The following is a 17,118-nucleotide window of genomic DNA, read 5'->3' on the forward strand; positions in this document are numbered from 1 at the left end:
TTCCTGGAGGTCTTCAAGAAAAGCCTGGATGAGGCACTCGGTGCCATGGTCTGGTTGACTGGATAGGGCTGGGGGATAGGTTGGACTGGATGATCTTGGAGGTCTCTTCCAACCTGGCTGATTCTATGATTCTATGATTCTCTCAAGAGGAACTGATGGATGAATTGCTGAGCTTTCCTCTTCTCTGCTATATCAGGTGTAGGGTGTCCAGGAGGAGGTCGAAGTAACAAGCCACCAAATATACTAGCTGCATTTGAAAAAAGCCAGAGACACACAGTGAGAGCCTGCCAGCAGCAAGAGATCAAAGGTAATTCCACCAACCCCACTCAAAGTGAGGGTGCCTGGCTTCAGAATGGAGTGAGCAACCACCTTTGAGTCCCTGCACTGCTGTTCCCACACTTCAGGGACATTTGCTGGTCATTTGGATGGTTTGCTCGGTTTTAAATGCCTCAAAACAACACAGGCTATATCCACGCTCACTCTGGAGACATCTTTTGTTATGCAGATTGCAAAACTCCTCTGAACAAAATGGTTGGTTTGTGCCTTACCAAGAATATTCACATCCAAATGGTTTCTCTCCGAATTTTTCAGCAGCTCTCGTAGAAATGCCATTAGATATTCAAACACATTTTTATGGCATCCTGGCAGGTCAGAGATAATCTGAAGAGGGGAAAAGAAAAAAGCTTCAAGCTTGTCTTGTTGAAGACAAGGCAATGGTTTAGCAGCTTTGCCTACTGGCAATATCACCCTGTCTGCAAATACCAGCAGCTCCTTATTACCAGGAAGCACCAGTTCTAGATCCTTTCTACTATCACATGATTGTTTCTGAGAACAAAAACATGTTACTGGTCCAGCACCTTCCCTCCCTCTGGAAGGGCAACAGGAGTCTTTCAGTGAAGCCTGCCATACCTGGCTGCTCAGCAGGTAGCTGTTGGCACTCTCCAAACAGCTGCTGTAGAAGCTGTAGCAGATGACAGGCTCGGGCAGGCTCTCCAGGAAGAGCAGCAGGGCTTCTGCCACTGAGTGGTTGCTGCCAACTGGTCCAAAGGCAGTTAAGGAAGAAGCAAGCACAGCATGATCTGTTTTAGTTGCATTTCTGCTGAAGCACTGTTTGCTCAGCTCTCCCAACAACTCCTGCCATTGTTCACAGCTTTGACTGCATATCTGCTTTCTGTTGGCAGCTGGACACTTGGGTAACTCATCAACAATCATCAGCAGCATAACAGGGACTCGGCAGAGACTTTTGCAGCAGGGAGAAATGCAGACTTTGGTCACCCCAAGATGAGACAGTAATTTAAAGACATGGTGGAGGACAGAAGACTGCTGACATTTTCCTCAGCTTCAGCCACTAAGGCTTGGAAAGCCTCACTGGACCCCACTCTAAAAGGATACAAAGGGTATCATACATTCCTGTGTCCAGACAGTCTCGGATCTGCTCAAATTCGGATCTGAGGCCCGGCTGCTGAAACAGGTCCTCCTGCAGAGAAGGTCAGTCAGCCATTCAAGTTATTTGAATAAATAGAGCAATATCATTATAAGCTGGATGGAAAAATGCCTCCAAATCAGTCATCAGCACAGATTTCACCATGAGCAGCTCTAGTAAGGCTGCAGGGCTGAAGCAGAGAGCGGTGCAGAAGGATGGCTGCTGATGCATGCCACATACAGACAAGGTCACCACTACAGAACAATGCAACCAGGGGCACCAGGATCAGTGGTCAGAGATCCTTTACCTTTCTTACCATTGACCACACATCCACAGTTAACAATGAGCATCATTAGGAAGAAGTTCTCAACCATGAGGGTGGTGATACACTGGCACAGGATGCCCAGAGAGGTGGTAGAAGCCCCATCCCTGGAAGTTTTTAAGGCCAGGTTGGATGTGACTCTGAGCAACCTGCTCTACTGTGAGGTGTCCCTTCCCAGGGCAGGGGAGTTGGAGCTAGATGATCCTTGAGGTCCCTTCCAGCCCTGACAATCCTCTGATTCTATGATTACCAGTGTCTTCAAAAGCAAACCTGACACAGGCAGCTGATGTGTGTACAGTACAAACAGTGCCCACCTGCTGGGAAGCATTGCGGTGCAAGTGTTCCACCATCATCCATAGCTCCTTTGGGATGTCCATAGGCTTCTCAGCTTCAGCAGCATCTTCACTCATTTCTAGTGGCATCAGGGTCTGAGACAGGAAGGTATGGGGAGAAGGGGAAATAAATGATAGAAAAGGTAGCCATGTTGTTATTCAGCTCTGCAAAAATGCTTCACAGAGGTTATACCTGAGAATGAAGAGCTGTTAAGAAACTGTGGAGCTCCCCTCCCCAGTCCTCATACAGACTTATCTCACAGCCACACTGATACCAAAAGTCCAGTTAGAAGAACCAAGCTGCTCTCACAAACACACTTCTCAGCATCTCACTATGGAAACATTACATTGTCCCCCACAGACACACATCTCTCTCCATTTCAGTGCAGAGAAAGCTAAAGCCTGCAGGGAAAGGTCCACATGTGGAAGCTGCACACCTTTGTGCAACGTACAGGCAGAGCAGCTGGGATATTATTGTCAGTGCTCTCATATGGAATAGGTTGGTTCAACCACGTGAAGCAAGGTTTGGAGACAACAGAGCCCTAGAGAGCACAAGCTACATCAGCATTCTCAGGCTATGGACCAGGGAAGTGGAAGGTGGCTCTTTTATCAATAACAGGACTTCACATTCAGTAGGTAGGTTTGAGAGGGAATCTTGCCTTTAACTCACAAGTTTCCGAATGGATTCAGCTGACATGTCCTGGATCGGTTCCCTCATGTAGCAGAGTGTGTGAATAGGAGACCCAAAGCAACTTGGCAAGTAGTTGCCTGTTACAGACAGAAAATAATCCTTCCCCCCAATAAGATGCAGGACCAAGATATCTTCAAGCTTTTCCTCTCCAGAGTTTAAGTGTGTAGCTGTTGACTTATTAACAAACACCTCCAACTCAATTGTGATCTCAGCATCTGCCAGAGAGTGACAGAAAAAAAAACCCCACATTCAGTTAAAAAAGGTATTAAACCAATAAGCCTGCCAACAGAGACAGCAGTCCCAAAACAGCAGAGAGCTGAACCAGATGGTGACACTATTAGCTCATTAAGAAGGAGCTGAGCTCACCTTCCAGCAGAAAGCCCTTACTGGGATTAGCAATCAGCCACTCCTTGCAGTAAGTTTCCTCATTTAGTTTGCTGATGAATTCGAACTGGCAGGGCACTGGCCCATTGCGGACTGTAAACTTCTCCACCTGCAGCTGCATGTATTTAACATCCTCGAAATGGAACTAGAAACAAACAGTCAACAATCAACAGCCAGTTCCACCTTGCCCAGCACCAACTCTTGTCCTGTGGTTTAATCATTAAGCAGCAAGATAGCCAGATTAACCTTCTTGCTCCTTCACCCCAGCTCTTCCAGGACTCTGCAGGGTTACATCTGCTTACTCTGGATGCCTAAGTTTGTTTGCATCAATGGGCCCTTTAAAACCAACACTCCCCTCAACAAAACTCAAAACTAAGATAGCTGCAGCCTCAGAGGTCTCATTTGCTTATCTTTTTTAGTCCTCGACATGCAAAGCAATTGCTGGTGTTATGAGCCTCTCCAAATCCTTCATGGTTTACGTTTTATGTTTCAAAGAACAAGTCAGAGGCAAGGGCCACAAACTACCTTTTTACTTCTCCCCACCTCAGGGAGTAACACACCCTGCATTTCAGCAAGGTACTGTGGATGGAATTTACCTGCATCTGACCAGAATCAAGTATTTCTAGGGCTTGTAAACACAGTGCCTGGAAGTCAGAATATTCTGCTTCTTTGGAACTAGACTCTGGAGTCCAGAATCCACCTCATGTCTTTTTACAGCTGGAGACACTTCTGGGATGAGGGAGTACTCAGCTCTCCAGTGAGTCACAGCAGTCACACCATGACCTACCTCTCCCCTGGACAGGGTCACTGAGGGGATGTTGGCATTCTCCTCCTTATCCAGGGAGCGGACTATTTCTTCAAAGGCTTTTCGGTGGAGCTCCTTGTTCACCACCTTCACCTGAAAAGGATACACACACCTCACCCACTGGCATCGCAGCGCCTCTGCAGGAGAGCTGGGACACAGCTGGGAACACAGCATGAAGTGGTTGGACTTCAGCAGCACACTAGTGCATACAACACCTGTAATGAACAGAGCCAGTGCTCCTCAGGATCCAGGGGTGAGCCAGCCCACTAAAACTAGCAAGAGAGTTGCCCTGTCAGGACCAGATCAGCTTCCTTTTAAAAAACAAAAGAATACTGACAACACAGGCAGTGTTGTGTTATCAGTGATGCAGCACTGCCACACTGCAAGCTTCTGTCAAAATTATTTGCAAAAATAGGAAAAATAAAGGCCAAAGATCACTCCTGGAAAACCACCTATGGATGTTCACGTTCTGCTTGACTGAAGTACCTCTGAGCACAGCCCTGGCTTACAGTGAACAATCCTGTCAGGGTTTCTTCTCTAGCCCACCTTTTAGGCCATTGCTCTCTGTGGGTGTCATAAAGGCAGAAGGAGAACCTCTCCCCTCTTCCCCTCCTCCCCAGGCAGAGGCCAGGGGAGCAGAGTGATTTCCTCCTCACCCCGATGTCGAACAGGGAGCTGACAGGCTTGTGGTCGCTGATCTTCAGAGCCATGTGGCTGCGGTAGCTGCGCTGTGCGATGTTCTGCCCCTTCCAGAGGATCCGGTCACACCAGGCTGGCACACGGCACTTCTCACTAGGGCAGAGGCAAGCATTGCAGCTTCCAAATACAGTTCAAGGGCAGCATCACAGGGCAGGGTCCTGCTCTCCCAGAGACTCTTCGTGACGCAGCCCAGAGCCAGTTCTGTGTTCAGGTTCGTTTGAGTGGTTATAAAGGGTTTGTTTGTCTGCCGTTGGGGATCTCTGTATCACATTTCACTCGCTACTTCTCCAAAGACACAATTGTTTGCTGTTCTCTCAATACAATTGACACACAAAGCAACACTCAGAGACTTTTAAATAAGAACCATGAAAAGTAAGAGCTCAGGCTTTGGAGCACACACTCAACTACAGACAGCACAAATGCACCATTTCGAACCTCAGCTGGCCTGACCCAAGTAGGTAGAGCAAGTACCAGCAAAGAAAAGATGCTCAAAATTTTGCTTGGGAAAAAGAAATGAACCAAACCAAACTAGCTAAAATGACTTCTCAATTTTGTGCACCTCTAACAAATAGGAAAGCCAAAGGATCCTGGGGAAAAAAATCAGGACTATCTAAGAAATGAACTGGAGAGGGATTTGAGAGTCAAGGGAGTGGAACAGCAATAATCTCAGAACTGTTCCTTTTTAGCTGTTTTTAGTCCCTTCATTGATAACACCAGCATCACAGACCAGGTGACCACTGTACCTTGTGTCCCAGTCATCACAGCCTGCATCATATTTGTAGGTTGGCTGGAAAGAAATCTCTCCCTCTGTAAAGCCTTCAAAGACCGCATGTGCATTCATCTGCCTCTTCAGCTAGGAGAGAGAACAAAAGGCAAAGCCCAGTAAATTGTAAACAAGCCCAAGCACAGTTCCCATCTGAGTTCAAAAGGAGGTGTTTGGCACCAAGAAGGTCAAGGATTATTGGGCAGTTTTTAGCCAGCACCCTCAGCACCACCTGAAGGTAGAGACATCAGTACCTGATCATACTGACACAGCTCTGGAAATGCTTTCTCATCCACAAGCTGCTTCACTTTTGCCACATTCAGTTCCTCCAGCCGATAGTTGAGGTCACCCAACCATAAAATCACACTGGAAGAGAATGTAGAGTGGAGGTCTGCAGAAGGACCTAAAGATGTCAGAACACAAGCACAGCTCCAAAGCAGTGCCTTCAAGCACCTAATGCAAGCATGAGTTGTTCTAATCTCAACACCAAGCTGAGAACAAATAAGAGTGAACACTTAGAATCACAGATTCATAGAATCATAGAATCAGTCAGGGTTGGAAGGGACCACAAGGATCACCTAGTCTCAACACCCCTGCCATGGGCAGGGACACCCTACCCTACTTGAAAAAGAAGTTACATCTTCCACCTCTGCCATTTTTATGCTTTTAATATTCCATACCAACTGAATCCCACAGCCCACTGGGGAAATGACTGCCTCTTTCCCACTTCATGTTTGAAAATGAAACAAGGCCTGAAGAGCATAAGGTGGCAGCTGACTTGTCAGAGCTCTACATGGTTAGCCAGGTTAGAGTAAAACATTTTTGGCCCTTCCAGGCTGACAATGGATCACTGGGTACCCTTCTCACACCCCTGCTGAGAAGCCTACTCCCCAGTACACCCACAAGGCTCTGCCTTGCCATGGGCAGCCATGGGATGCTTACTCATGTTTGCCAATAGTGAGAGGGGGCAAATCTGAATCTGTCTGGTAGAACTGCATCCGGGAGCAGATGTCTTTGAAGTCCTGGTTCCTCCGCTCATATTCCTCCGTGTGAGCTGCCAGGTGAGAATTCACAACACACACACTGGTGTTGTGGAATCTAAACCTTATGGCAACACCACCTTTGTTACCCTGAAAGATAAAGAAGCTTCTGCACAAGAGATAAATCCACAAATGAGTTGCCAGCAGTAGACAAGCCAGAAGACACTGAGGCAGAGCATTTAATTCCAAGGGAAAGAAAAGGCTGAAAACACCAGTTAGTGACAACTACTTAGTGAATCCAAATCAGTAACTCAATTAAGGGTTGCACATGGAATTTGGTTTGTAATCAGGGAATCTGTAGCAGTAGAGCAGGTGATCAGTTATTTCAGCAAACCCTGAAACCTATTTAGAAATAAACTGGATCCTTCAACACATAAGAAAAGTTGTAAGTGGAGAAGGAGGCACAAAGCTCAGCTGACCAGAGTGCCCTTCACGAGTCAGAGCTGCAGTGTTCACAGAAACTACATTCAGAATGCACAGAGTACATTCTGGTCATGTGGAATACCAGGAGGCCAGGAAGTCCTCAGGAAAACTAATCTGGACAGACATGATTCTTCTCCTCATGTTTCCTTGTGTTATTTGCTTTGGGCAAACTCAGCCAGCATCAAAATCACCTGAGAGCAAGGCCCCACACAGCCCAGCACACGCAATCGGAACGAAAAACCTTCAGGGAAGATTCTCCCTGGAGGTCTCTGAGCCTTGGTGAGCACAAAGCAATTGCCTGAGCTGTGAGGACTCTCTGCTTCTGAAAGCAGCTGCATCCCTCAGCTGGAGGAACAACCGCTGCAGCTAAAGAGAGGGGCCCTCCAGGGCTCTTCTGACTCTCACCCCTCCTCACGCATAGTCGCCATTCTCACCATCCTCCCCATGATTCCAGTTCCCACAGTCTCGACTTCCACCTCGGAGATGTTCAGCGCCAGGTCTGCTTTCACATACAGCAGAAGCATGATCCCCACAAGCCGCACGAGTTTCACCTGAAAAACAAATCCTGTTCCATAGATACTGGGACAAGAGAGGTATGACGAGAGAAGGCACACTGCCCCCACTCCAGAATGCAGGCCACCAAATGCAGATGAAGAAAAGAGAGGGCCAGGCTCATCCAACAGGGCAGCTGGGTTCCTGCTACCCAGGCACTCCAGCAGCACAGCACAGGAAGGAGACAGAGAAGAAGAAAGAACATCCCAGTAGATGAAGCTGAAGACCAAAGCAAAGCCTACAGGCACAGGTACAGCCCATGGAGCTTCCCTTCAACAGCAGGGACAACAGGCAGACCTGAGGAGCAGAAGCCAAAGCATACACAGTATTCCTACCAGAACACCTTCCCAGTTCATTGTGAAGATGACAGACATGAAAGAAGCCAAGACCCTTCCTATTCTCCTCCCCAAGGCAGCTGGAGCTTCTTCTATGCATAGGTGCCTAGCTCTGGTCTCCTGTCCTGCTCCTGCACAGCAACACTATCAACTACACCTTCAGAGCACTCCTGGCTGAGCAAAAGCCTGCAGATCACAAGCCTCTGGCAGACACAGCAATTGAAGACAGCAAAAAGCAAAGGGAAAAGAGACCAAACTGGAAAATTATTCTAGACTCAACCCTCCCCAAAAGCCACATTTACCTTTGCATATTTGGCATCTGGGTGCAGACTATCAGTTACAGCTTTAAACCACTCCTCTTCCTTCGGTGTGTCATTGAAAAAGAAGGCCTCTTTACTCAGATCAAGCTCCTGGAAACTGTGTTAGAGGAAGGAACCCATGGATGCATGCATTTGTTTATAACTCTCCAGCCCTTTCCTCTGGGAAAGAACTCAATCAATTTATACTCACTAAATTTATAATTGAAAACTCAAATTCAGTTATGCTGATTTCAGAGCCATGTTAAATGTTAATTACTGTTAGTGTGCACTGATTGACATTAAAGAGTCTATAACACTACAGTGCTAGAGAGTGCAAACACTACCAGAGTGACAGCTTCAGACTGCAGAAACACTCCAGAGCTGTGCAGTGGGAGGGAGGCAGCACAAACATTCCTCAGCTGCAGCGTTCTGGCAGAACACCCCCATGCTACAGACTGACCAGCAAGCAACCCTCAGTCAAGGCTTGGAATGGCAGACCAGAGAGAGAGACACTCACCCCACACAGTAGACATCTGGAGGCTCAGCATCACAGCTCAGCCAAGGCTGGAGGCTCTCTCTGGGTGACTGACCATTCACATTGTATGTCCCAACAAAAAACCTGCAATGCAATTTAACTAAATCCCAGAGCTGAAAACTGCAGAGCTGATGGAAATGTCACCATGACTAACCCATGCACTTACCACTACATGTAACTGTTTAGGAGTAACACGTTTCTAGGAGGGAATTAGTCTAAATGTCTAAAATGATTTAACTGCAGCAGCACCTTACAGAAGGACAGAGAGTTTTATATAGAGTATATACATTAAAAATGAAAAGCAGACTAGAGCTGTTTGTGGCAGTTTGAAATGATCAATTCACAGACTGATACACATAAAAGGATTTTGACCACAGTAAAGTCTTGGTCCTAAATATGTATTTCACCCAAGCTCTTATGGGCTCATTGGAATAACACCATGGATTAGTGTAGTGGGGGGAGAGAGAGGGCCAGAGGTACACAGGACTGATGCATTTTCAGACGTGCATGAGATAAGCACAGGAAAAAGTCTTTTCAAAAGAGACATTTTCTCAGCAAGAACCGTGGAGGGAAGCCTTGGCAGAGACACAAATGCCTAAGTGAGGAAAGCAAAGCTGCATGGACCACACTCTTCTGCAGTGTCTCCTATTGGCAAGGGTATCAGGTGAAAAAACAAACACATTTTAACTTATTCTGCATGAAACCAAAGTCTTCTCAGGACTGGCCATTACCTGAAGTTCTGGATGTGTGTGTAGGAGTCTTCCATTTGCACAAGCTGAGATTTAATAATGGTATCTCTGAGTCCAAACTTTGGCTCTGATGCAATGGAAGTCTTATTTGAAACCATGATGCTAGAGGACTGCACTGCTTCAGCTGTCGGTTCAGGTTTGAGTTTGTTTTGCCTGCAAAAGAAAGCAAAACTGCTTGATGAAACCCAGGACATACACACCCCAACCAGCTTATTTCTGCCACCAAGGACTTGATTTGCATTCATCTGTTTCACTAAACATAGATAATCAATGTTTGGGACAAGCATCAAAACCAAAAGAAGCATTTCTTGGAATGATTCAGATCTCTAGATAAAGTAGTTTAATAAACTGAAATCACAAAGGGTTTTCACTAACCCAGTGCAGCCTATTGATTCAGAGCAGGCCTTACTCACACCTGGATGCTGGTACAAAACCTTTCCACTTTTTCTGCTCACATGCAAATCCCATCTTCCACTGTCTCTGCTCAGCTCTTCTGACCTCAGTAGAAGACTGAAAAATTCTGTGTGTTTAAAAAACTTTCTAGTGGAAAATCCCAGCTCTGTTGAGAAAGGAGGCAAAACAGCATGGGTGGAGGTGGAGGATCCTGTGGCTCTGCAAACTCCTTTTGCAACACTAACAGTGCCCCAGCTTGGGAGTTCCCACAGTAAGTGGATGGTATAAATTTAAGGTCAACAACCTACACACGAGTGCCAAGGACAGCAGCACACAGACAGACTTTGAAGGATATGCAGCAGGGTCGACAAAGTCCTGGGAACTGGAAAAATCAAACTCTAACATTTTAAGAGTGTATCTATGAGACACTGTGGCCCCAAGCCAAAGGTCTCTGAATTCAAAATAAACAATGCTGGTGAGTCCTGCCCCACTAACAGCAAATATATGCCCAAATAGGGGACTAGCAGGACCAGCTCCAAGAGACTGCACTGAAATTCCCGCTGAGGTTCTGACAGCCTGCTCATGCTGAACTTTTTCTCCCTTCTAACTAGAATCTGCAGATTCTTGGCTCAAAAAATTGCCAATTTCTGCTCTAGATCCCACCACCTGTAGGGACTGCAGCCAGCATGGTCACCAGCACATGGAAGGAGACAATGCAGCTGCCAGGTCGCTTGAGCACTGGTGTGTGCATAGACTTCACTAGGTGCCACCAGAGACACCAACTTCCTCCGGTGGTTCCCAGCTGAAGACCAGGAAACCCTGACAGAAAGCTCTCTGCAATTCCTTTTTGTTCCTGGAGATATCCAAGCATTTGCCCACCACATACACCCACAAGAACTCAGAACTTTGGTGCTCTGCATAGGTACCGTCACTAAACAGACCTTCTGTGGAAGGGAGGCACAGCCAAGCCAGCAGAGGAAGATTACAACTACATTTACTCATCACTAGACCTTCCCCAAAGAGCTGACATGCACAAGTCACCAACTCTGGATGTGTTTAAAAGTCGTTTAGATGTGACACTTGGTGATATGGTTTAGGGTGAGCCTTGTGGAGTAGGGAGATGGCTTGGACTTGGTCATCCTGAGGGTCTTTCGCAACCTGAATGTTTCCATGATTCTGTGACTCTCATCTGCTCCACCAAACCCACACAAGAAGCACCAGACACAACATACCTGGGAGCACTTTTACTGGTGCTGTTGTGGCTCTGATCCTCACTAACCACAAGCTTTTTTCCATTCAGTTTCACACCTTCAGAGTCAACCACATCTGGGGGAAAAAAATAACAACCAAAACCCAGAAAGTTCCACATTAAACACAACCACAACTGTGTTCTTTCATTTAGCAACACACTAGGTGAGTGCTGGCAAAGATGTTTGAGCAGAATATCATTTGGTTTCTCCACACAAATTCAAGTGCACCACAGTCTCTCTCCCTCTGTTATCTGGAGATTTACCCTATTTTGACAGAACTGTTCTACGACCATGCAGCTTCTCCTCCAGAGAATGAAGGGATATGAATGTACTGTGTGACTGTGGAGAGTGGCACAATGGTTGTGTGCTGCCTGCCCATGTGCTGTTGGTTCTCCCTTGCAGCTAAGCCAAACCAAGACTCAACAGCAAAAAACCCAGGACTTATCCCAGGAATGCAAAAAAAAATGTGTTAGTGACAGGTTTTGCCTTTCTGAAGCAAGATTGGAGGTCTGAAGGAGGGAAGAGAAAAGGGGGGAAAATAACAATTAAAAAAGAACCTCACAAACCAAACCAAAACAACTCCACAAACACCAGAACCCCACAATACCATTCCAAGGGTTTCTAACTCTGCAGACAGGCAGCAAAGTGCAAGTGCCTCCTCACTCAAGGCAGTGAGCACAGTCACCACAAGAACCCTCTGTCTCCAGCAGAAGTGAGTGCCTGGGTGCAAGCTGAGGGCTGCTCCCACGCAATCACAACAAAACTGAACTGAATACACCACGCTGGGCTTGCACAGACCCAACCAGTCCTTCACTTACATCATTCAGCTCCTCCAAGTGGCAAAATAACAGTTAAGAAAATGAAGGTTCTGCATGAGGGGTCTCCACATTTAGGATGCACAAACAGCAACCTCAAGATTATGCTGCTTAGCACACAAATCTAATGATGATATAGAGACTGTTCTTAAGGTTCTAGTCACTGAGCTGAGCTTCTCCTCGACTCAAGAGAATTAAAATGTCACTGCTGTCATAGGACATTGTCCAGGATAAGAGCACAAACCAGGCACAGAACATGAAGTACTTGACCTAAGCAGAGTATAAACAAGCTGGTAAAAAGTGGCCATATTCTCAGCTTGGAAAACCTCTTCTGCCCAAGAGCCCTCTGAGGATAAAGGCTGTGTAAGAGGATTTGTCAGAGGCTGACCCAGACCTCATTACAGATCACATCACTGAAGTCACACAGGGCTGACCAAGAGCCATAAGCATTCTGAGATGCACTGCCAACATGTGGCCCCACTGAGCTGGGCCTTCAATATTTAATCAGTGCTGCCCCAGCCCCACCAAGTTCTCCTGACCATGCAGTCTGTCTTGACAGTGCCAAGAACCAGCATGGACTTTCACTTGCAGCAGGAAGCAGCAGCCCAGGCTCTGTCACCCACACAGCATAACACCACTTGCCAGCATGCACGAGGTGTCAGTGGCCGCTCTGTGCTGCTGACACGGTTGCTACACCATCCAAAGATCATGGTCACACCCCACATCTTTCTAACCTCTTTAGCACAGATCAGGTTCAGGTAGTATTCTTCCAAGAAAGAGATTTGTCCTGGAAAAGGGCTGTTTCCTACAGATAAATGTGCATCTCTGCACATCACTGTAGCCAGAGGGACTTAACACAGCAGCAACTTGAAGTGGAATGTTTCAGCAAGATAATGGTCTTGTTCAAAACTAAACTGGGCACAGAAATGCTGAGCTGTGTGCAGAGATTACAGAACAGAGGAAGGCATCTGGCCTCAATCAGGCAGGATTTGCATTAAAGAGATTTAAGCAGTAATAAAGAGCTTCTTGTTAAAATGTGCAATAACATTTTAGTGCTGCTCTACCACAGGAAAACATATCCTATCATCTGGATAAAGCAGGATCCATGCCCAGTGCTCAGAAGGTGAATTAAATTGGCCCTGCCACTGGTGATAGAAGTCTTTACTTAACCAATGCATGAGCAGCAGCTGTGTGATGCTGCTCTGCTCCAGGCTGGAGGGGGTAGGTTTGCTCTGCTTAGGATTCCACTGAGGCAGTACTGCAGGTGTGCCTGTGGCTGCACACCCAGACACACTTTAGGGAGGGGTTCTGCTGAAATGTTGAAGGTAAACCATACAGGGTAAAGAACACCTAAAGCCTTTAGATTCCTTCATAGATGCTCTCATTCATCAGCCAGCCTTAAGTCACAAAAGGTGTCATGAACCAATAGCACTCTAAGAGCAAGTGGCAGCAGTTACACGGCAATGAAAGATGCTTTGATTTGCATGTGGAAGTTGCTCTCTCAGTGCATGTGTTCACTGAAGTAGTTATACCTATTCCTGGAGGACAGCAGACAAAACCTCATTCTAGATCAATTTGTTTCAAAAGACCCCAAATGATGACAGAGAGCATTTTCTTCTGTTAGCATTAGGGGGGGGGAAATCCCTAGAGTCCTCTGACTCAAGAAAAACACAATGAAGCCTTGAAAGGCAACTCTGTCAAAGCTCAAAAGTGTGGTTTGATAAGAGAACTACTCCCCAAGGAGCTCATCACTGAAAGAGTGCTGCTGTGCTCCAGATACAACACAAACACCACAGAACAGCAGGGCTGTGCTTCCTTCAGCCTTCCCTCCTAACCATGGGGAAATGCCCAGGTCTCTCCCAGTCAATTCCAAGCTACATCCACAACCAAGGGGACATTCCCATACCCAGACTAGCTCAGGCCACACCACTCCCCGAGTTATAGGGCTCGTCCCTTCCCTGGTTTTGCTGATGGACACAGAGCAAAGGAATGCCAGCAGCACCAAAACGCATGGAGGAGCCCAGCCAAAATCAAACTGGGTAAACTGGGACATGCACAACTGAGATTTTGCATCCCACACTGCCTCCCGGGAATGCCCCAGCTCCCCGCATCTCCCCACGCGTGCTCCGCAAAGGGACACACGGCAAAAGGCGCCGACACCCGCCGGAGCAGTCAGCGAGCACCGACCCGCGCCGTGCAGAGCCTGACGACATCCCGGGGTCGGGGACCGGCACGACCGGGGCAAGCGGCGCGCAAGGAGCGGCGGCGGCGCGCCAGGGAAAGTGCCGGGAACCCCAACGACTTGCGATCGGGGCGATACGGACCGAACCCCGCGGTACCTGCGCGGTTTGCGCTGCCCCTGGATAGCTCTGCCCACGGGATGCGCCGGCAGCCTCCCCCGGCCCCAAGCCGCGGGCGATCTCCGTGCAGGACGACCGAGCCGAGCCCCCGGACAGACGCCGGGTACCGCGGCTTCCCCTCCCGGTTCCGTCCCAACCCGCGGCGGCAGCAGCCTGCCTGGCCCCACTCTCACCTCGACGGGACCGACCGCCCTTGGACATTACCGCCGCTCGTTCCGCCACTCGAACCGCCCCCGGGAGCCACCCCCGAGAACCGCCCCGTTCCCGCCCCGGCGGCAGCTCGGGGCGCATTCCCCGCGCAGCCGGTCCCGGCTCTCCGAGCTCCGCGGGTTGACGGCCCTGGGTGAACGCCGCGGAGGCGAAAGGACACGAAGGGAGGCGCCTGCTCGGTCTGTCACTGCACCGACCCCATGCACAAGCTGGCTGTCGCTTGTGGCCCCTGTTCAGCCCAGCTCCGATCTCTGGCCGTGCGGCATCGTCACCGCGACCGCCGCGGCCCTGGCAAGCTCCCGCCGGCACCGCACATCCGCACCGAGCAGCAGCGGAGCACCACCGCGGGACCACCGCACCTCCATCCCTGCCCAAACCCGCGTCTAGCACCCGGCAGCTCCTACCTGGGCTGCACCTGCCAACCTCCGTAAGAAACGCGCGGGTGTGGGAGCCGAAGGGCAGCTGCACCGTGAGCCGGTCACCTCCCGAACGGATCTGGACAGTGACGTCAGAGCCTAGGGACACCGGGAGAAGAGCTGCTCTGGTGGTGCCCTGGGAGCCCAGCACCTGCTGCACTCCATGCAGCGGTGCATGCACGCAGCTTCAGCAGCAGGTCCCCCCCCGTGCCTCCTTACCCAGGTCCTTCCCCACGTTTCACATCAGAGTGCCATGCAGAGATACAAAAATCAGTGTTTGTAATAATTAGGATTCTGCTCACTCAGTGACAATAATTAACCTCCCAGGAGCAGTTTTAACAGCATTTGGGAAAGCCCTTCCCATGGCTGCGCTGGGGTGATAATTCTCCTTAGCATGAGCTGAGTTGTGACACACAAAGCACGAAAAGACCCCCCTCCCCAGTCACTAAAGCCTCTCCCCACCTCACTGAGCACAGCTGGCACAGGGCTGAGGACACCTGGAACAGTGCTTAAAGCAGTGACAGACTCACCAATGACAGGAAGGTCACTGTCGAGCACAACTGCAAAGGCAAAACAAAGTCTAGTTACAAAGCCAGGTACAGGCTAGGAGACTGTGCTGCTTCGAGGGTTGCAAGCTCAGGAAGCATCTCAAGCCCTACAAGCTCCTTGTAGAGCCAGAGAGTGACACCACCACCTGTGAGGCAGGAGGCCACAGCCAGTGCTGGGAGGACACTGGGCTCTGGGCTGCAAGGCAGGTAATCTAGCAGGGCCCTCCAGCCAGATTTTGTGACATGAGCACCACCAGGGATTACAAAGTGAGGAAGAAATGTGCAGGTTGAGTAGACCTTGAGTCTCAACAAGGAGAACACCAAAATATAGAGTCCAAACCCCTTCATCCTCTTAGGAGGTGACCACTAAGCCATGAAAGCGTAAGTACCTTCTTGCACTGCAAACCCTTCTGTGATGGGGATGACTTTCTCCAGGCAGACATCCTCAGCCGTGATGGCCATCCGCCGGTGGGTGTACACATGGATCCTGCAAGCATGGAGCAGACATGGAACCAACGCCTCCTCGACTCTGGCATCTCTGCAGCTATGGGCAGACTCATCCCACCCAGCAGTGCTTGCAGCACAGCCTCATGTGAGCCCTCGAGCAGCCTGACGTGCCCACCACTGCCCACGCCATCACTGAAACGACAGTGTGTTTACACCACTGGCAAAACCCACCAGACCAAAACCTGGAGAGCCTGGGCTTCGTCCCAGCCCACCCGACACATGCAGGAGGGGAAATGCCACAGCACCACCCCATGGACTCCTGCCCAGAGGAATGAATGCCTTTGGGACAGGAAGGGGTTTTCAGATGGTTTCCAAGGCCTGTGGAAGACCAGCAGAGCTCTTGGCTTCTGCATGGATGCTCCCCACGGGGCCCCCTGCCCTCCCAGCCGCGGACTGAGCCCCAGCACCCACGCGTGCTGCCCGCCGCTCTGCACCAGGCCCAGCAGCCGGCTCTCCACGCTGTCCCCGGCAGCCAGGGCGCCCTGCACGGCCTTCGGCGCGGGTCAAGGAAGGACCGGGACAGACGGAGCCGGCGGGGCCGCCGCGAGAGGGCGAGACGGGAGGGAAAGGAAGGCGACCCGCAGGGGAGAGGAGGGAGCCCGGCGAGAGGGGAAGGGAGGGAGCCGACCCGGAGGGCAGAGGAGAGAGCCCGGCGAGAGGGGAAGGGAGGGAGCCGACCCGCAGGGGAGAGGAGAGAGCCCGGCGAGAGGGGAAGGGAGGGAGCCGACCCGCAGGGGAGAGGAGAGAGCCCGGCGGGAGGGGAGGGGAAGGGAAGGGAGTGAGCCAGGCCTCCCCCGCCGCGCAAGCCACGGCCGCAGCAAAGGATACGATCCGGCAAGTGGCGCCCTCAGCCAGGCTCTCCTGGATGGCGACTGACTGGTCCATTCCGGGTGCCGGGGACAGCGGATGCCGCCCCCCGGGCCCGGCCCCGGGACTTGACAGCGGCACCCCCGGCCCAGCCGCTCGGCGCTGCTGTCGCGACGCGTCGCGCCCGGCCCCGCCCCGCCCCGCTCGGCCGGAGCCTGCCCCGCGGCCTTTCCCGCTGCCTCGGCCCCGCCGCTGCCGTCCTGCCCCGCGGCCTTTCCCGCTGCCTCGGCCCCGCCGCTGCCGTCCTGCCCCGGCGCTCCCCGAGGCCTTGGCTCTGGGCCCGGCCGCAGGCGCGGTCCGCAGCTCCGGACGCTGAATGAAGTGCCTGGGCCGCGAAAATAGCGGCACGGGCCCGGGAACGGCCAGAGGCCTGCACGGTGCGGCCGGGACCCTGCCCGAT

General features: G+C 50.5%; 1 protein-coding gene across 1 annotated transcript; it reads right to left on the bottom strand.

Moving 5' to 3' along the window:
• Positions 1-131: 131 nt before the first annotated feature.
• INPP5B (inositol polyphosphate-5-phosphatase B) lies at positions 132-16,842 on the bottom strand. The gene is made up of 22 exons (XM_064172405.1): positions 16,680-16,842; positions 16,263-16,342; positions 15,734-15,831; positions 15,327-15,356; positions 14,785-14,895; positions 10,978-11,071; positions 9,335-9,505; positions 8,586-8,687; positions 8,072-8,186; positions 7,317-7,433; positions 6,362-6,549; positions 5,674-5,785; positions 5,400-5,509; positions 4,614-4,749; positions 3,940-4,050; positions 3,135-3,297; positions 2,748-2,983; positions 2,060-2,173; positions 1,393-1,477; positions 910-1,037; positions 549-660; positions 132-247 (listed from the first exon to the last, which is right to left on the bottom strand). The coding sequence occupies exons 1-22, from the start codon at positions 16,734-16,736 to the stop codon at positions 132-134; spliced, it is 2,586 nt and encodes an 861-aa protein (XP_064028475.1). The 5' UTR covers positions 16,737-16,842.
• Positions 16,843-17,118: the final 276 nt, after the last annotated feature.

This window comes from Pogoniulus pusillus, chromosome 37 (genome assembly GCF_015220805.1).
Source record: "Pogoniulus pusillus isolate bPogPus1 chromosome 37, bPogPus1.pri, whole genome shotgun sequence".
NCBI classification, from domain to species: Eukaryota; Metazoa; Chordata; class Aves; order Piciformes; family Lybiidae; genus Pogoniulus; species Pogoniulus pusillus.

What these genes read in the sequence shown, in the direction of transcription:
- INPP5B (XM_064172405.1), bottom strand. Translation starts at nt 16,736, where the DNA reads ATGGACCAGTCAGTCGCCATCCAGGAGAGCCTGGCTGAGGGCGCCACT. An exon ending in ACCAGTAAAAGTGCTCCCAG is followed by an intron (nt 9,506 to 10,977) that starts GTATGTTGTGTC and finishes TTTCTTTTGCAG; the next exon opens with GCAAAACAAACTCAAACCTG. An exon ending in ACACACATCCAGAACTTCAG is followed by an intron (nt 8,688 to 9,334) that starts GTAATGGCCAGT and finishes ATTGCATTGCAG; the next exon opens with GTTTTTTGTTGGGACATACA.